This window comes from Ammodytes marinus, assembly GCF_949987685.1.
Source record: "Ammodytes marinus genome assembly, chromosome: 4".
Lineage (NCBI taxonomy): Eukaryota > Metazoa > Chordata > Actinopteri > Uranoscopiformes > Ammodytidae > Ammodytes > Ammodytes marinus.
The window spans coordinates 22785928-22807010 of record NC_137233.1 but is presented as its reverse complement, the minus strand read 5'-3'; the positions used below and the strand labels follow the sequence as shown (position 1 = coordinate 22807010).

Here is a 21083-nt window from a genome sequence, read left to right as displayed (position 1 = left end):
TCCTCGCATGAGTCGCAGAGCCGCGCAGTCCTGTCGCATGCATTTTGAACATGTTCAAAAAAAGTGTGCAACAAATCAGTCTCAAAATAGTCTCAGAGTCGTCGCAGGTGTGTCGCACGCGTCGCAAACCCTTCTCAATTTAGTCTCCGCGAGTCAGAAAGTGCGAGAAGTGTGAGACAACTTTGCGAGGGTTTGGCGAGTGTTTGGCGACATATGAAACTAAATTGCGACTGCTTTGAGACAAAAATGAGACTGACATTCCGTTCGTGCGACGTTCGTGAGACATAAATGCGACCTCCCGGCAAGGACATTCGCAAACGTGTCGTAAGTAGCAACTCAGTGAGACTGCAAGTGAAAATTGTCGCAAATTGGCATCTTTTGTCGCAATTTTGTGTCTCCAACTGGTCGCAAACAGTCGCAGCCCAGTGAGATAGGGGCTTTAGTTTGGTATTTCTCCAATCTCCGTGGGAAGGAGTCCCGTCAACAAATGACGGGGCCAATCAGGGCAGGCGTTCTGGCCGCTTCGGATTGCTTAGCATAGTCGGTAATCTATCCTTGTGAGACCAGACATATCTCATCCACTGATCATCCATGATGACGTCAACAACTACTAAAACCATTCAGGGCTGCCTTTCACTAACTGACGGAAAGTGGAGATGGTTCGGTCAGACTGAAGGCTAGACAAAGACTACATAAACCAATCAAGGCTACCTTTAGCTAACAGACAGGGCCCACTACTCTCTTTGGAGATCGGAGTAAGTCCAGACCGATCTGCTGGTAAGATACGAATGTGAAGCTAGCGTGAGATCAGGCTTGTCTCGCCAGGCTAGGAGTATTCTTCCTTAAGGAGCACTAAAAATGATCTGGTGCATCTGCTCTGAGTTCAGAAACTCTACATTTAATCAAATACTTCAGCATCCATCCATTTGTACAATTGTTAATCCCATATGAACTGGGGTTGGCACTTGGTCTTGATAAAGAAAACTTTAAAAAAAGTAGAGCTGAGACACACACACACACACACACACCCACACACACACCTCCTCCTCTCTGTCCCACCTTATCATCATCCCTCGTTAACCCAGAGGAAAGCTGTCTCTCCAAAACTCAGCCGTGCCTGAGGTGACATCCACACATGGCAGTAGACAGTCAGACAATTTGACAGCTGTGGAAATGCACTGAGCTTCGGGAAAGAAAAAAATCAAAACTCGGCCTCCCTGCAAGATTTTTTAATGACTAGTCGGACTTTTCCCACTTGGGCTTAAATCTGCTACAGCCAGACACACCTGACAAGCCCTGACGTTTGACTGACAGGCAGGATATCCTACTCTCTGACCCTGCAGCCCTCCTCTTGAGCAGCAGGTAATGAGCTACGGGATAGGTCGGAAGTATAGGTTGCAAAATGGCTATAATACATCTTTTGTTGTGAATTCCTAGATGGTAAAGACCAGAAACCATAGGGGAGGAGGAGGCCTGCCAGAACCAAACATTCTTTATTTCAGAGTGAGAGACAAGCGTAACAAAGATAATGGTAGTCATCTCTATTTTATCCCAGTTGGAGTCAACGTTCAGCTTTGACAGACCTTGAGGGCTCATTGGAGTTAAGACCTTAGTGGTAGTTCAAACCAAACATAGCGTTAAAAAAAACTGTGTTGGTGAGGACATGTTGTAGCAAGTAAGTGAAAGATGATCCATTAGGTAGAAGAAGGCTTTTCAGTCGCACAGATTAAGATTATTTTATAATTTTGGAAAGCGTTCCGCTACGTGGCATTCATTTAATCCTTCTTTTCCCTTCAATTGTGGGGTTAATGGTATAATAGCTGTTTGCTGAATGTTTGCTTATACATACTTAACATGCCAACACACAACGTGTTGCTGGAGGATGTTTAATTGTGTTGGGGCAAAAAAATATCCCAGTTAAACTTTTTTGGTGGACGACACTGCATTCTTTCTGTATAATCTATTTTGTATGGTGCCTTTAAATATATCCCTCTCATTCACTTTAGGATAGGAGTGATTATGAAAAGGTCTGAAGCCTTAAGTTTAGCCAAAACCAGAGCTACATGCAGTGAGTCCATTCCAATCCAAAAACACATTAAAACCAGCTTCAATCTTGTATTATACCAAGTAACCAACCAACTGAAATGGAGGGAACTGTCTCGTTCTCACACTATTTCGTGACCCAGCAGCACTCTGCAATTAACCGTCAATTTGGTATGAAACTCATCATGGGTCGAGTCCTTTTCCCAAAAGACAACATTGATAGATTTTTTACAGTTTGCCAAAAAGAACAAAATGCAGCTCCAATGTGTAAGTAGTTAATATGGCATGTTATCATTGGCTGCATTCATGCACAGTAGATACAGAAAAAGCAATGGCGATAACCTTCACATCGTTTCACATCATTTCCAATAAGCAGGTGTAAAGTTAGAGCGTAAATATGACTGCTGCACTACTTCCTCTTGTTTAAGTGATTCATGCACTGATTGCATTCTCAATTTGCTAAAATAGCTCAATTTAGCCTTTTTCCTAAAAGGGCTATCTTTCTTGACGGCAGATCTACCCTCCCTAAATCAACAGCACGATTTATCGCACACTTCACACACTTTGCATTTACATCTTGATAGAAGGTGCCCCTTGGTTACTGCTATCTCAGAATAATTTGTTAATCTGATTTGGACAGGAAAACACACACACATGGAGCAAGCAAACACATACATGCTTGGCACACACTAGCTCCCTAGACACCCAACCTCCCATTGTTTTAATCTCTCTGCCTTTGCACTGCAGGCAATGAGACAGAGCCTCGCATGATGTTTCTGAGAAATATTTTAATTGACACAGCAATCAAGCAAGGCAAGTCCGGACAGAACTCTTCTAGCGCTCTGAGTGCGGAGAGAATAATCTGCTTCCCCAGGCAAATTCATCTTGAGAATGTCGAGCATTCATCAGAGATGTATGGCTTGTATCTCAGCCAGAGAGACTTCACGGCTACGAAAATATTTTTTGATTAACGTGTGATTAACTGCAGCATATCCCCACTAAGAAAACATTGGCAGATTAATTGTGGTGCATCACCATTAACAGGGTGTCCCCAGTGCCCTTACTACAAATCATGTATTTTGTTAGATACATAACTGTCAAACTTTTATTTTTTTCCTAAACACACCTCAGGTTATTAGATTTGTAGGACGTTAGTTTTCACACATAGCTGTATGAAACTTTAATTGCATTGAGTTACATGCTCAACGATTAACGTTAAGATAATGCTCATGCTTTAATTTTTTTAAACCACCAACTTCGATACAAAATATTCACAACTCTCAAATGCATTTACATGCTACAATTGATTAAATCAAAAGGTGCCATGGTGTCACATCAGTTCAAGTTGCTGCAAGTTTATTTTCACGCCACATTGATGTTGGTAAATGTCTTAAGGTGCAAACACACTACACATGTTACACGCGTACAGACGTGTATAAAATCGGCTATTTTTCCATAGGGAACCATTGGTTTACGCGCGTACATGGCGCGTAGATGCATCACTCGCGCTAAAGCAACCTTTTAGCCGCGTTAGCTGCGTATGAGCCGCGTATATACGCACATACGCGCCTACGCAGCTACGCGCGGAGTTCAAAAAATGTAACTTTTTACGCTCCTACGCATGACGATTAGCCGCGTTGGCCAATCAGCGTTGGTCTTGACCCGACGTCACATACATTGGCACGGTCGGAGAACAATGTACTGTACACAGAGGCTGATGGGAGACACCGAGGAGGAAAATGTATTGCAGGCAGCCGAGCCTGGGGAGAGTAAACCAGGAGAATGGACTTCCTGGTTAATTCAGTGAATATGTGCGGCTGTGCTTTAGCCGATAAAACAAGTTAGCGCTGTATAGCATTAGTTAACTCACCCGGTTGTGTGCGAGTGGCTAGCGCCTCATATTATGAACCCAAACATGACGGCTATGTCCGTGGGACTTTCACAACAAGTACAGCGAAGCATCGGTGTTGATCTACGCCAGCCACGGTCCCCTGTCACAGCCAGGTAGGGTAATGTTGGCTACTTGGCTTTATGTTGTGCCGCCGTGCACTGATGCTGCTGTAACTGTGTTTGTTATGTAGCTGCCGTGAATATGCAATGCTGTTTTAATGCTAGGCTATTTGTGCTGTTCAGTTTGTCTTTTGGCACAGTTGTTGGCCGTGTTGTTGTTGTTTTTGTGCGGACATGCACGCTGTTGTGTCGAGTCGGGTCTGATCGCAGCCATGGTTAAATAGGGGAAATACAATATCGGGAGGGAGACTAGGCACGTTACGCGCGTAGAACCATTTTTGACACAAAATGATCAAGCAACATTTTAGCTGCGTTACGCACGTAAATCTTACGCGGGTAGCGCGTGTAGTGTGTTCGTACCTTTACAGGTACAGCATGGAAACAACTTCATCATTGTTCGGATTATTGACAGCAGTAAAGTACATCCAATTTGTTTTTAAGGGAGTGAGATGTGCAATATTGGAACGATAAAGACATTCAGTCTCTCAATTTCACTGTTTGCATAAACCACATTTGGCTTGGCAGCGATGTAATGTGGGTGAGCTGCTATGCACCACATAAAGAGAAGATCTGGGAGCACTCACTGTAATATCATAATGCAGACAACGATTTAAAAGACATTTTGCACATAGATTGAATATATTGTATATTCACTTTACTTCCAAGATAACATAATACATCGCTTTTATAGCTGCAGTTTTCCCAGGTAGTTTCCTTGACATGATGGGGAAGATAAGTCATAAATATCCACTCCCTCCACAGCTCAGTGAGGTTAACAATGATGTATTGCTGGCAAGGGCTTGTTTTTTCAGAAATGTATCACAATCAACCTCAAGGTCTTTTTCTTTCCTAACAAGCATGTGAAGGATGAAGTCTAAACCCATGCTGCATCAAGTTCCACTGAAACAGAGCATTTAACAATAGCACATCCTTTTGTAACATTCATCTCTTGCCAATCCTTTTTTTTATTACGAAAACAAGATTGTGGATTTATTAAAGAAGATTCCTTCGTATAGTATTAACAGCAAACCTTGTGTGAGACGCAGAAAGCATTGAGCAAAGGAAGGATAATGTCCAGAGGCCTATCAGCACATATTTAATATCCCATGAAGGTATCCATCTTATTAAACTCTCATGTGATCAAGATGAATCAAGAAGGAGAGGAAACTGTCTGACAGGTAAACTATCAGGTGTGTGATTTTTCCGGGGTCATGACAGATCTTTTCAGAGCTACAGTTCAGACTTCCCCTCTCGTTAACGCAAGAAAATGAATTTCCTTGACATCTCAAGAGGCAACCATTGCCAAGCAGCTGAAGCATGTTGCTAAGATATGGAGACCTGGGCATGTGTTAAACCAAGAGGAGCTCGCCCCCATCGCTGTATCCATCAGCAATTCTGATGACTTTGAGGTAAAGCCATTATGGAACTTGACACAACATGGATCCTGAATGCTATGAAAGGCTTTTCCTCCTGCCATGTTTTGACAAGGTGACGATAGCAAACTGACATAATGCAACCCAAACTGCACATACTTTTTTATAACCCCGTGGTTGCTCCCTTCTTGATTTAATTTCAGTTGGCTGTCTTGAGCTGTTGCTTTAGCTCCACCCAGAAGACACTCCTGTTTTTCCCCCAGCAATGTAAATCATAATAAATGCAGTCATCATATGATTACTTCTGAGTTATGGAAGCCACACTGTCACATGCAGCAAGTGTCTGAAGTTAAACTGAGAACACCTGCCAAAAAACAGACACCGCTCCAACAGTCGTTTTGATTTCCAAAGCAAATACTTCACAGATGAACGCATCTTTTGGAAAGTAACCATAGTTCAAAAACAGCTCAAGAGGCACGTCGGAATATTCAGTTGATTCACTCACAATTTCCACACTCCAGTGCAGCCACTGAGTCCTAAGGTGCCTTAGAGATTAGCTCACAAACACATGACTGAGTTTTACTGTGGCCTCAACAGAGTTAATTCCAAAGTGCTTTCCATCCCCACAGAGCATCATTAAAAAGGGCGGCATCTCACCTAACCATCATTTATCTCTCCACTGCTAATTAGTTCCGTTCAATTACCTTTACTCAATGCTGCTTCCACATTTAAGAAAAACAGGAAGAGCTGTTTATTCATCGCTGCTCTCTTTGCCAGTCCTTTAAATACTCCCTTGGGTTGCTTCAACTAGCTTTTTTTCTCTGCTGGGAGGCCTCCATTAAAAAGCCATCGCTCACTACGGGGTCCAACGTGAGACAGAGGTGGTCCCTGGGACCCCCTGGAACCCCTCTCTGGCCGTGCACTATACGGCTAACTGACTTAATTAAAGGCTTTAAAATAGCAAACACTCGTCACAGTTGAGCTCCATTTCTGAGCTGCGCCTGACAGAGTTATGAGCAGAAAAGTGAAAAAACCTGCAAAGGTGGGTGAGGATATCAGTCATTGTCTACCTTAGGTGGAGTTAAGAAAAAAAAGGTGGAGTTAAAAAAAATTGCAACCACAGTAGTGACAAATGTATGGATTGGTGCTTGATTAAGCACGAGTGGAGCTGAACTCCAGTTAAATGTAAGTATATGGACAGGACATGTCCAACAGTTTAAATGTTTTCTGACAGGACTTTCTGTGTGTGTAACTCTTGTATCGAGGAAAGCCAATCCGGCAAACTTTTACATTTTCTTGCAACTCTATTCCTCACAGAGCGCCCTTGCCCCTGCCCCTGCCTGTCTTTTACTCCTGCCCTGGAAGGCAAAACATAAGCATGTCAAAACTGGGAATGCGGGAGAGGACAAGTGGGGGTGAAAACCTGATCCACACTATAGCCCATGAGAGAGACATTGGACTGATTCAGAGCTTGGAGGGAATGAAGTAGGAGTGAAATTCTAGCCTGCACTCTGCCTGTCTCTCTTCCTCTCTCTCTGTCCCCTCTCTCTCTGTCTCACCCTCCCTCTGTCAGAGCGCTTCGTCTTGGACTCCGGGCCCGTTTGTCTTCTCACAGAAAGGGAAATGCAAAGCAGGCTGCTCCGAATGCTCTGGGAAACGCCACGGGATGTCCCTGGAGGGGAGGGGGGGAATTAAATACGGCCACTAAGATCCACTCAGTAAAGTGGCTATAAAGTATTCATTAACCCTCCATTGAAAGGCTAAACAGGAAAACAAGCAAACTGAGTTAAGGAGTCAAGCGGGGACTAAGCGCTCACAGTAACACCACCCCCCTCTCATCTTAAGACTTACAAAACAATGCAAAGCCTCGTAGAGCTAAAGAGCGTCTGCACACACTGCTCAGACGAGTAGGGAGAGAATCAAAGAAAGGGGTGAGTCAGTGATTGAACGCAGTGAGGCAACATTAGGGCATTACCAAATAGTTTCACCCCTGATACTCATAATCCGTCATGCCTACATATTTCAACACGTCGACCACTACTGGTTTGGCAGCATGCCAGCCTGGAGTGGAGGATGTAAACAATGCCCTCTGCTCCTCCTGACTTTCATTTTCCCTCCATCCGAGGACTTCATTTTTCACCTCCATTCTGAACCGCTGTCCTCCCTTTGCAGCCCCACAGCGGTAGCTTTTTGGACCTAGACTGAGGGGATCTATAGGGTAGCACAGAGAAAGGCCTGCGGGATGCTGTGCTAAGTTTGACGCCCACCCCAGGTCTCTCAGAATGTGAATGAACTTCTGTGAATAAGAGGCAAACCTACACAAACACCCCTGCGGCTATAGGACTATCACAGTGGGGAAGAGTGTGTGGGCGACGCCAAACAACAACAACAAACAGAAACCAGGGGAATTGCATGCCAGGGTTCCTCTCTTTCAGTCCCTCACCAATCAAGAGGAGGCACCGGCGCAGGAGGGGGCCTGACAGGATGGGTCCTTGACAAAAACGGCCCTGTCGGGGGGTCAACGCTGGGCCCTGGCCCGGTCTGAATGGATGTGAATGCGGGTCCATCCCCACACTGAGCAATTAACACCTACTCAACCATCAGGCAGGAGGCAGCAATAGGGAAATCTCCAAAATCAGCATTTCAAAACCGCGCCACTACAAAGGCATCAAAGCGCATGTATTGTTATGTGCCTGAGTACTCTTATGGGTGAAACTCTTCAGTGTGTCTTCCAAAAAGGTTCATTACCCTGCACAAAAGTGGAATGGTATGACCTCATCAGTGACCAGATGAGTAGGTGGAAAGCAGGGGCAAGCATGCTGAAAGGACTGGATGGAGGGGTTGGGAAAAATGCTGACTGAAATATCCTTATAGCATGCATGAGTGAACCCTAAAACAATGGTCCAGTTTTTGTGTTCAAAATCAAAACTGAAAACCTACCTTTCTTCTGATGCTTTAACAAAACCATGTGGCGCTCAATATTTAGTTGGTTTCTTTCTTTTTTTGGTTTATTATGAGTAGACCATGCCAAAATGCTGTGTCTGATTTTATAATATAACTTCCCATTATCTGAACTTATAATTTAAAGCAAGTCTGGTTCTCGTCAGTCTTTGTTTCACCTATTGATCTGGTATGTAAACCATTCTAACCAATGCAGAAAACACTGCATTGATTAATGATCAGTATGCAATGATTAATCACCATTTAAGAGCAACGAGACACATGGTACATTAATGAAGAACAACTTGCAGATAGAGTTTAGTCATGCATGGCTTGCATACTACACATTTATAGCTTTGTGTCATGAACACAGTCCGTCATTTTAATATTTAATCCACAAATCAGCAAAGTGCTTTACCATCACCGGCATGACTTAAAGTTTATATAACTTTTGTAATCAGTATGTGTGTGGCCACTATCAAGATTACCATGAAAGAAAGATGAAGTGCCAGTGAACTGTATTCAATCAATACCTTTGGTTCCCTAAAAATCTTGTGACACCCACCAAACACATGCTTCTTCTGCCTCAGCTACTACTAAATGTCCTTCACAACATTCAGTTGTACAAAAAAAGTCATAGCCTATCAAATGTGTGTAGTCTGTAAAAGACACTCAAGTCGGCAGTCCTGAGTCAGGGAGAAGCCTCTGAAACTCAATGCCCTACTGACAGTGGGTAAGAAATGATGTTGAGGTTGTAGATCACATGGGGGCCATGACCTTGACCTACCTGTTTAGGGTCACGCCCTGCCACTTGACCTTTCTCAGAAACTACCATATACTTATAGGTCTCCAGGGGTATACACACAAAGACAGGCTTTATTCAAAACTTTACTTGTGTTCTTATTAACCAGGAAGTACACCGTCCATATAAAATAGAGACTAAAGTAAGAAGGTCTTTCAAGAACATCTAGTGAAAGCAAAAATGTTCAGAGCAAATATGATTCGGAGATTCAAGGTTTATATGAGGTACTTCTTGAGACAATGTCTTCAGAGCCTACAAGCACAGAGAGGGAGTGATTATACTTTCCAAACAAGAGAACTATAACCATTTGGGAGCTGAAAGAAAAGAACAAAGTGAAGAAGTGATGACTTGGAATTTTGAAGCAAAGAGTGAGCTCTTGTACTGAAATGCAGACTGGGGGGGGGGGGTGTACGACTGGAGCTGCAGGCCTGGGAGTACAGGGGTGCAGAACCTTTCAAAGGTGTTAGCACTGGGCTGTGAATGTGATAGGAGCAGCTATTGACTGCCAGTGGAGGGAGTAAAGGGAGGATGATATGGGAGGATTTCGGGAGGTTGAAGACAAGGCAGTTTGAAATGTTCTGGATGAGTTGCACAGGGGCTGAAAGAAGTATTCCTTTCATAGATAGGGTGGCTACATGGAAGCTCAAGACCATCCAGAAGATGACTAATACTAGAATATCCTAAACATTGTCAAGCACAAATATCAATTCACTTTCTGCTTATCTGAAATAACACAATTAATCTGTTCGTGGCTGAATGACGATTGGGGTCAAATCCCCCACCATTTCCAGATGACAAGACAAAGAAGCACTTCATAGTAAGGGCTCAATTTAGAGCCGCTGATCTGCGTGCCCCCTAAATCACATTTTCTTTTGCGTATTCTGATCCCACCTCTACTGACACATTCCCTTCTTTTCTGATAATCAACCGCAGTTTTCAGTAACAAAAAGTAGATAACATTCTAAACTGTCAATTTGGGCACTGGTTTCACAAACACGTCTAATCCATCTGGACTATTATTATAGCTGACACCTTAATCTACCATAGGAGAAACACAAGCGCTAAGAATATACAGTGTTCAACCCCAGCAGCGTTACAGGGACAAAGCCAGTCTGAGTCCTCAACCTGTTGATCCAGTCTCCACTAATGCCCTGTTTTCACTGGTGAGAAAGGAAACAAAATCCCACAGGAAGTCTTAATTCTGCCACCAAGAAAGGACCAACATAAGAGCTTGGCAGGTGTGCTAGATACCAAGTCGCAGGCTCAGACAATACGTGGGTCAACACAAATATGTCAAGCCTGAGAATGTTACATCATTGTCTGTTAACGGTTCCATGAAGAAGGGGTATATAGGTACAAAAGATGGTATGTGACAGTTTTCTACAAAATACTGAAAGGTTTCACACAGTTTAATCGCACCTGACACGGCTCCCAGGATGTGACTTACATGGTGCCCAGCGACCATGGAGAGAGAACCTTTCCCTAGCAGTTGTTTTGATTACAGGAAATAACCAACTCCTCTCTTATAACATGGTTTGACCATGTGGAATTGTTTACTTCCCCAACATGTTTGCCCCTTTTCTGCCCAGTCTTTCATGAAAAGCTAGAAACAAATGAAGGAAAATCGTAGTTTCGTAACCAAAAACACATGGGAGATGAGATGCTGCAACATCGGGGAGAAAGTAACTCACAGTATCTGGACAATTTGGATGGTATTTTCCAGTCCCCTGAGGAAGGGGTTTGGGTGTGTGTGGGGGGGACGGGGGCAACAGATGCAACAACATGCCCGTGAAAGACAAAACGGACACAGACAAGACTGGGACCTCAGTCTTTTTGCGAGACGATCCTGTAACCTGACTCAGGAAAGAATGTGCCACAGGTGAAATCCTCACCGAAGAGGGAAAACCACACTCTCAACACAACATATGCCTCTTTCTGCAGATGCTAAAATAGAGCACTGGGCTTCCATGTCAGAAATGACAAACACTGACTACGATCCCAGTGCATTTACTGCAGTCCCATGACAGGGGAAGAGAAATGGGAAGATGGATAGAGAACCGCAGAAGAAAACAGAGCTTTCAAAGATGAACTAGACTATATTTAGACGACACTCCGTCACCTTCACTTTTCCCATGCCCATGACAATCCCCTGAAGATGAACACTTCTGCACCTGCACACTTATATAATTTATCCAGCAACCATTGGCCAGATGTTTGAGAATCATAAATACAAGGAAATCAAAAGTATTCCCTCTTTCATCAAACAAGAGGACCACCCAAGCTGCCTGCGATGCACTTTACAACCTTGCCGCCATATGGTATGAAAATCAAGAAGAGCAAGGTGCCAAGCGGCTGTATTCTATAACAATCAAATACAATGACTCGATTCATCAGCCATCATAAAGAAAGGCCTTGTGTGCATTTAACAACCCTGGGAAGGAGAGAATAAGATATATATTATAGAAGCTGCAGCATCAGTGCTGGGTGGGAGGCACAGACAGCGCTAATGGCTGGCTGACACAGCTATGAGATGACACTGTGACCGCAATTTTTATTTGCAGAGGGAAACTGGCACCATCAGAGACGGACTAGAGGTTACTGCTCGCTTAAAGGGCAATGTGTTGAAAGACGCCAACATGCTCATCTTTTTTGAGGAATATCACACGTCTGTCCCACACATATACTTGACGGGTGAGAATAGGAGCAGTCCTGTCTTCAAAAATGCACATGGCTGATAGATTTAATAGTTTACGTAGATTGAAAAGCCTTATGGAGAAGGTTTTTGTGCCACATCTAATGCAAGCATGCATTGCACACATTCTTTCACTATCATCCTTATTGCATTCCAATAGAAATGGTGTACCAATTGGTGCGGAAATGAATGCAAACATGGCACTTTCAGTCATGCATCAAATAGGGGGCATAGTTCACAGACAGACAGATAATCGATCCATGATTACTGACCTGTCAACCTAAGACATTTTGACATATACTGTATAATTTTAACAATTATCTCTGACTAGATAATCATCCATGCCTCAAGTTTGTACAAGGACTGTGGCCGGTCAACAAACACATTTCATTTCAGCATGATTGTTGCTTGATTTAGATTAAAATGCAATGAAGTGTACCACAGCAGACAATTTGAGCTGTCTCAAGGTTCAAGGTGGACTTCATTCAATTCTGACATGGATTCAAAATTCAGTTCTTTAAAAAGCAGATCTGTGTTGCTTATTGTTTTTCAGCCCAGAGATAAAGCAATGCTATGTCCAAGGCTAATAAACAAATATGGTAAAGTCAAGTGTGCCATTCCTAAATTTTACATTGGTCCACATTGATCTATAGATTTAATTGTGACACAAATTCCACGCAATGAAATTGGGGGATCTGCTGTTGGCTAGACTAGACCTCAAACCAAAGACTCCTTTCACTTCGACAAGCACTTTCTAGTGTTTATTTAACTCAATCAAATTGAAATGTTTGACACCAGTTAAGGATGGCTTCTGGCCAACCAGGCAACCAGGACACTCGACAGCTGAATCACAGCATAGTGCGAGTTGTCCCTGGACCAAGCTGCGTTTGCACTTAAACCGCCGTCACCACCCTACCGACTATGTTCAATGGTTAACCACGGCGATACAAATGACTGCTGTGTGCCTGCTCAGGGAGAAGAGAGTTTTAGGGCGCACTCACACTCACACCGTGCTGGGGCACGGATCAGGCAAACTTGCCTAAAGTGAGTGCGCCCTTTTTAGACTAAATATAACCTGGTTTAGCCACCAAGCAGAGAAGCTGAGGTCTGGGACATGGCCAAAGTAATGTTGGTTTTCAATGCTTTATCAGTCATTGCTTGGCCACCCTGGGGATAAATGGACTCCGCAGCACTCACAAACAGTAAATAGAGATCACAGCCAAACATCAACAGTGGTGCTGGAATACCGGGGAAGTGGTTTTGAGGCCTACACGTCTACATGTGTTTTGACAATACTGCAATATTACTGTTGCAAGGGGCAACGTGTGACAATATCTGTATTCTGCAACAATAATCAGAAAGATGTGGCTTAACAGGCCTAGCAGTGTTAGGAATAATCACCTTGAGCAAATGTGCCACTCCCATTGCATTTTCTTCATAGTGCACTTAAAGGGGCCTGGGTGTAAATTTTCCAAAAATTCTCAATTTTGGATAAACACTCGGTTGTCGCCTCAAGAACACATGATGTCATAGCCAATCAGGTCAGCAGTGATAAGAGAGAAAAATAATTTCAGACTATTCATGAATGCCCCTGGAGCCAACAGAACAACCTCTCCACTGAAATATATTGTTTGAACAACAGTAATAACAGTTTAAACATTCACTAGTAAGTGACAGGGCAGCAGTAAAGGGGTAAACCCAGAGATGAACTGATAGCAAAGCGCTGACGTGTCAAAACAACTACTCCACTATGGATTTAGTCTTAAACTGCTTTTAAGCTCACATTTAAAAATATAATCCTCTTCTGTTGTTATTCTTGTTATTAAAAGCCCAAAGAAATCCCACAAAACCCAACTATGGCATAACAATGGCCGTCACATACCAGAATGCTTGGCATTTAACCCCCGATGGGGAGTTTCTAACCTTAAACGCTGCCACCCTCCCACACAAACACACACACCCACAAACACACTCTCCCCCCAATATAGACCAAAGACTTTACTGAGGAGTAAAAATAGGAGCATGCTGTTAGCCCTTGGCGGGAGGGCGTGCAGATGAGAAATATTTGGAATAATGACGAGCCAGAGCTGTTTCCTTTCACTGCCACCTGCCCATAGCAGCGGTGAGCTTGTTGCGTACTGTGGCAAAGTTGACCCACATTCTGGTGCCGTCTCTGTGGATTTGGCCGTGTATGTACTAAGTGGGAAGAGGGGGGAATGTGCTGTAATCCCATGTGCTGTTATCGAATATAAAAGGACTTTCCTTTGTACTGACAGACCATACTTCCATTGCTGTAGTTTCAAATTTCATTAACACCAAGTGAGAAGAGGTGAGGTGTGTTCATTCTCACATGGTCTTAGTGGTGGGAGACACGGCTCCACCCTCAGCAGTAGATTACGACTACATGGCTTCTCAAAAGAGAGAATTTACAATCATGGAGATTCTTCACCACGTGCCTCTGTATTCAGGACCAATATTTACCCAATGTCTGTTTATTTAAGCACACTTCGAAAAAGCCCTTGTTTAAAGACCTCCAAATTGGCTCTAAAGGCTTTTAGTCGCCAGTTACACCTTCCATGTAAACAACTGTATACAAAGCACAGACAGCGCCTTGCTTTAATGTATCATAATGCATTATGTTTTATGATTCATTTAAGAGAATGAAGTCGTGCAGAGTTTATGTGAGGTATGAAGTACTGAAATAGCAGAGCGATAAGCATGGATTTAGATTTGGATCTGCGTAATGCATGAACTCAAATATGTCATAGAGGGAAAGTGGGCCAAGAGCAGTAATGTTACACTCTTTGCTAAACATGGCATAGCAAAACGTCCCTCGGGTGCACTTGGTCCATCCAGAAAATGTGATGTTTTCTGTACCTCACAGTGGGATATGAAAGGATGAATGTAAAAAAACAACAACTGCACGTATAAACCAGTTGACCTCTTAATGCATTTACGTCCCAAAAGGCACTTGCATGACATGGAAGTCTCATGGAGAGGTAAAGCTCTCACACAATCCTTTCACATGTTAATTCAGTTTTTCACTTCAGGGATGGACAGCTTTGTTTTGATTAAGAATGATAGGTCTACTATACTACAGCTCCACTCATGTACACAAATAACATTGCGTTGGCTATTTTAGACATGTACATTGCTCCAGAGATTTTTTCAAAACTGAATAAATTCAAAAAGATACCAGATTGTGATTAATCAAAATGATGCCACTCCGCAAAAAAAAAAACATGCTACTGGAAATTAGAGCTGCAACCATTAGTCAATCAATGAATCAAAAATAAATAAAAATGTGCATGAAGCTGTATATGTATATTTGGGTTTGGGGCTGATGGTTGAATAAAGAAGGTACTTTGAGTATATCTCTTTGAGCTGTGAAATATAATAAAAACTACTTTTCAATACTGACATTTTATAGTGAAATCAAATAATGGGGATGATCATTGGAATATTAATCAATAATGAAATTATAGAATGATAGAATATAGAATTATGAATGAGCCTCCAAACAACAAACTATATCACATTTAAAATAAATGTCTTGTTGACCTCACTATTTACTTCACTACCAGCCCTCAGTGTCCTTACATTTCCTGCCAGGAGTCACTCTGAATGTGTGGTAACTCAAACTATCACATTCCCAGAAGTTCCAGGTTAACGATTTCATGCAATTCCCCTCTTGGGGGTTGCTGGCGACAGCAGTCTTGTCTCAACTAACCTTAAAAATGTCAACTGATTTTCTACGGGAGATTTGTTTCGCTTCCTCTACTCATTCTACGAAACACTCCACTTTCCTCATCTGACATTGATTACTCATAGCTGCGGTCTCAACTTGAGGCTGACGTCTTTTCTCCTCGCTCACTCTGCCCTTTCTCCTCAGCTTACTAGCGCAGCAGACTTGATAAGCCTGAACAAAGTCTACTTTCAAGGTTTATCCCTCAGACTTGACAAACTTTAACCTCATTGAGATGTGCCCATTTCTCACTTTAAACACACCTGAATATTTTGGAACTGTGTTGGCTTCTTTTGATCAATATCACAAGTTTTTGTCCCCGTCATAAAAGCTGTGTGCACCCCATGAAGCCAAAGCAAAGCAATTAGGTCTCCTGATTTACTCTACCTGCTTTAATAGGGAAGTGAGAGCCTCCCAGACGGAGGTCAGGGATGTGAACCTCGCTCCTCAGCTACCCAGTTAATCAGTTTGGAACATGTGTTTAGAAAACCTAGAGCTTTATAGCGGCAATTTAAGTTTTTCTTCAGTTTGACTGATAATTAACACATTCTTTCCCTCGGTCTTAGATTAATAAACCTGCATATTGTCCACACTTCCTTGTCAAACTGTGTTCCATTAACGTTGCGCCACTTATAGGCCAGCCCTGCCTTCCCAAGCAGCTCAACCAAAAAACCTAACACATCACGATTCACGATGCATCAGGGAAAGTGCAGCCAGCTCGCCAAGGTAAGGACTATAGTACACGGGCCTCTCAAAAAGCAATTAAGGGAGAGAGAGTCATAATATTGAATGGAGAAGGGGCTGCATTCCTCCGAGAGAGGCAGCCGCAGTAGACTGTGAAATTCATATTGACTAGAGAGGCAAACACACACACGCACGCACACACACACACACACACACACACACACACACACACACACACACACACACACACACACACACACACACACACACACACACACACACACACACACACACACACACACACACACACACACACACACACACACACACACACACACACACACACACACAGGTAAGCAGGAAAGAGCCCAAGCTTTTTCCATCCGGCTTGTTCAGCCAAAAGATGAAATGTGCTTGTAGTGCGCTGCTTTCAAATATATATTTTCCAGTGAGGTCAGTCATCCAAAGATGCTCCTAGACAAAAAGCATCAAGTGATTCTGCTATAGAGTAAAGCAAAAACAAAAAACACAATTTACACAGTTCTGTAAAAAGAAAGAAAAAGAAAAATTAAAAAAATATTAAAACTGCTGAGCTCTGGATGTGTGCTTACTGATGTGTTAAATCCTACTTGATTAAAACCGGAGAACGCCTTTAACAATGAACTGTGCCCAGTCCCCTTAATTAAGTCAACTTGTACTGGGGGGAGCGCTGGGAAATGGAAAGCAAAGCAAACAGGGGCACTACTACCACTGCTGCTGCTGCTCGCTCCCTGGGCTTTTTCTCTGGATGCTAATCAAAGGCTTGATCTCCGAGCAGGACAGGCCTCAGGGACGTCGCTCTGCTTGGCTGATCCTGGCAATTTGCTCTTGATAATACCCTCACTCACTACACACTGCACCCCTCAGAACCCTGGCAACCCAGCTCGCCCTAATCTGTACAGAAAGGCACAAACACAAGGCAGCACACCCCCCCCCCCCCCCCCTCCCCTGAAATGCACGGGGAATAATCACATAACGGCCATAGAGTTACTATATTCTCTTTGTGGCTACAATTTAAGGATTCCATAATACAGATGATTGAGGTTAAAGACCCTACATTTGATTAACTAAAATAATAATCATGTTTCTTGTTTCAAAAGTGAGCACGAAAATGCCATAAACTCTCTCTACCTCTCATTTCTTTCAGGCCATTGCCTTGTGTTTTTAATTGTTTGTACAGTATAAGCCATGTGGAAGCATCTGGTGATTATTACAGTGCCCGGAGGTCTGAGGCAGGGAATGAGAATTGCATGATTTGTTTTGCGGCCTGCTCTGCGGTGAAACATGAGTCTGGTTGATATCCGCAAGTTCTTCCTCTTGCAAAAGAACCTTCTGCATCAACTCGTCAAAGCCAAACACGCTCCAATTACACAACAACAGTCATATCACCAGCCATACAGTAGGAGAAACAGCATAGAGAAAGAAGGATTTTTAAAAGTCAGCACACTGGTTGCACAGTGATTTGCAGAGGGAATATAGAAGAGAGGGGAAAGTACTAACAGGTTTTTTTTTACCTTTGAAGGAGATGAAGACACGCGGTGCGGCCATGGAGTCGTTGGTCATCAGCGGGTTCCCCAGAGCGAGGCCGCACAGTGCCAGGAGGGCGTGGAGCGTCCACAGAGCATCCAGCTGCATGGTCCTCCAACCTCCAGTAGCACACAGAGAGGTGTCCTTTAAAAAAATATATATATCTGCAGGGACAAAAAAACAAACCAGTGAGAAGAGAAGATAGTTTCTCAACCTCGACACTGCAATAGAAAATCAAAACCAGGGTTCAATTGCCGGTCAGGTAGGGGCTAGTCCAGTGAGGTTCCTTAGGCAAGAAGACCCTTAATGCTCACTGCCTACCTCCAGTTAGTAAGGTATGCACAAAAGCATCTGCTGAATGACATGGAAATGTAATATAGGAGTCTGTTTTTGATTACTTATTCATGTGACATGTCAAATCCCTGGCTAGTCCTAAGGGACCCATCTGTGCAAGTTTTGGCGATGCAGCAACGAGGTGTTGAGATCACGCCCGGATCTTCACAAAACCGATGAGTCCCTATCGAGAGGAGCCAAGGTTTTAAGAGATATCTGCACTCTTCCATTTGGTAAAAATTAGGTTTTGTTTCTGGGGAGGGTGTGTCTGCCTGTGTGACAAAGTGATGGAAAGATCACTACTGACACCAGTGAGAGAAGCTTTTTTTGCTCTTCTCCTCCACGCACCCAAAATACATTCCTGCGTCATGACACACCATACGTGTGTGAACTGCTCTGTAATTACAGATTCACCTAATACCGGGTTATGTCACATAGTCACACTTAGAGAGACAAAAGAAAACACTGTTGATTGGTGCTTAGATAAAATATTAACTTGTTGCTCGCAGGCTTGCTGGAGGGGGTAACACATGATGAGAGGCTCAAGCGCCAATTGGAACAGTTTAACAAGTCTTCTGAACAAAGCAGTGGTGGCCGTCATTTAAGACTGTGGTTAATGAATGATGGACACCAGGGAGCAAGCACAATGATTCACACACACGTCACAAATCATCAGAAAGACTTGCTCCAACAGGCCACCTTTTGCCCTTGTCCATTTTTCATTCAAATCCACTCTTGGTCTATGTAATCATATCTACCATGTTGCCACTTCAGTGCACACTCTACTGCAGACTAAACTTATTTCCCCCCACTATACTACCAGAACAGCATCCCAGACCCCCATTGATGGGACACTCAGTCCACAAAGCTGAGCTCTTCTACCAATGTTTCTAGTACAAACTCAATTTCAAAACCAACTTTGGAGACGTCAGCAGAGCCAAAGAGTCCTCAAGATTGTTTGGCAGAAGTGCTTTTTATGAGCATAAGCAGCTGTTTAAACCTCGGCCCATTTACCGACAACTTGTCAACCATCCAGCTGTTTATTCGGAGACAGAGGCCAAGTCCTTCACACAAGCCGATGAAGTAAACAAGGAAGGCACAGCTCACAAATGACGCTGAGGGGACTGAGACACGCACAGTCCACTCACATCATACTACAGATACATATAACTCATCTCCTCGATTCATTAAGTGTTGTAAGATGAATGCGTAAGTTTCAGTTTACAAAAGGACCATTTATGGAAACATATAAAGATTTTTTTATTTTTTTTTTACATCCATCACACTTGTCCAAACAGCTTTACAGTAACCCGCTGATGCTGGCAGCCTCTTCATTGTTTTTTATCTGCAAGTAATTTACTGCCACAAGTTGGGCAAATTAAATGCAACCATTAAAAGATAAGATCACTTTATTGACCATTACATTACACTAAATGGAAATTTGCTTCTGGCATTCTGGCAACACAGTGTACAATAGACAGTGATAAAAGTAATTCATATAATCAAAGACAAAAGCCAATAAGACCAAGTTGGTCTCTGTAAAGTTGCACCATAACCCTCCTGCTGGTTTATTCAGCAGATCATAAAATATCTACTCTTTAAGCAGTTGGTGACTGTCCAAAACATTACAGAAGCACTGCTGGTGATTTGTCACATTTCCACAAATACATAGCCTGGTTATAAAGTATGCATGCAAAAAGAGAATATACAACTTTATTCAAATATTTGTTTCACTATGTTGAAGAGCAAAAATGATTAATGCAAAATGATTCTATGTTGCTGAACGATGTTATGGACTGTGCGTAACAGACTGGCAGCCTTGGCTACACATGAACGACAGAACTGTAAACAGTCTGGTGTGGTATCAGAACGCACGGTGCACTGAATAGCAATGACATTAATATAAATTACGATTCATTAAAGAATTAAGGTGGTGATCTATTGAAAATTAAATTCATGATTAAGTATATCCATTCAAATGTAATATTTATAAGATACATGAAAACAGCCAACGAGGCACGCTGCAAATAATAGTTAGAATAAAAAACACGCTCCTGCATATCATTATTATAAATATGATTATTATTTAATTATTTAATCTTAAAAAAAATATTTAATTATAAAAAAGGTTAAATACAAAATAATTAGCATAAATGAACAACACACCAAGACTCACCTTTTTGTTACAGCTGTCCAGATATAACTTCAGATCCAACCTTGTAAGTCATTGAAGAAAAAACAATTCCAAAAGATCGCTCACTTTTCGTCTCCAAGTTAAAATCAGTAACAAACAATAGAAAAATCCCGGTGCAGCTCATGGACAGTCCCCGTTCAGGAAGGCAGTCCGTATACCTGTGCACACTGCGTATTGGCCCCGGAGTTGTTAGTGCACAATAAGAAAAATGACAGTTGGAATTAAAAATAATTAAAAATAAATAAAGGGAGAAAATGTTTCTCTAGTATAAAGACCGCGCAGCGAAGAGACACTGCCGTCGCACGAGCACAATCAACATCTCGTGGGAAAAAGCAGTTGGAAACAAAGTCCCTGTGGCGTAGTAGAGAGGTCCAGGCACGCAGCGTGTGCTTCTCGGGAAAGTTGGGCGCTCCTGACTGTAGGGAGGCAGGGCGCTAGCAGGTGGATGCACAGGCCCATTTGCCTTAAACACACCCACGGGGCGGGCAGCGCTGAGCCGAGCCGCCCATCAAGCCAGCCGTGATTTACTACCGTGGTACACCGCTGTGCGCTGCTGGGGCATATAGACAGGGGCATGGCAGATCCACATTCAATACTGAAGTTTCATTATAAACTTTTATTTATGAAAGGTTAATTTATTAAGCAAATTAAAAATCTCACAACACTTTCAAATAGTGCTCAGTCTAGGTGTATAGTCTGTA

The 21083-nt window shown here is 42.8% G+C and overlaps 1 protein-coding gene across 2 annotated transcripts in view; it reads right to left on the bottom strand.

Annotated features, from left to right (window-relative positions):
* The window catches only part of LOC307250116 (semaphorin-3F-like), a 60496-nt gene extending 39714 nt beyond the window's left edge, over window positions 1-20782 (bottom strand). For both annotated transcript variants that reach the window (XM_080027075.1, XM_080027076.1), the window contains exons 1-2: window positions 20365-20782; window positions 17843-18019 (exon numbers count right to left, since the gene is read on the bottom strand). In XM_080027075.1, the coding sequence (XP_079883201.1) occupies window positions 17843-17963 (121 nt within the window). In that variant the 5' untranslated portion in view covers window positions 17964-18019; window positions 20365-20782. The remainder of the gene's footprint in view (window positions 1-17842; window positions 18020-20364) is intronic.
* Window positions 20783-21083: the final 301 nt, after the last annotated feature.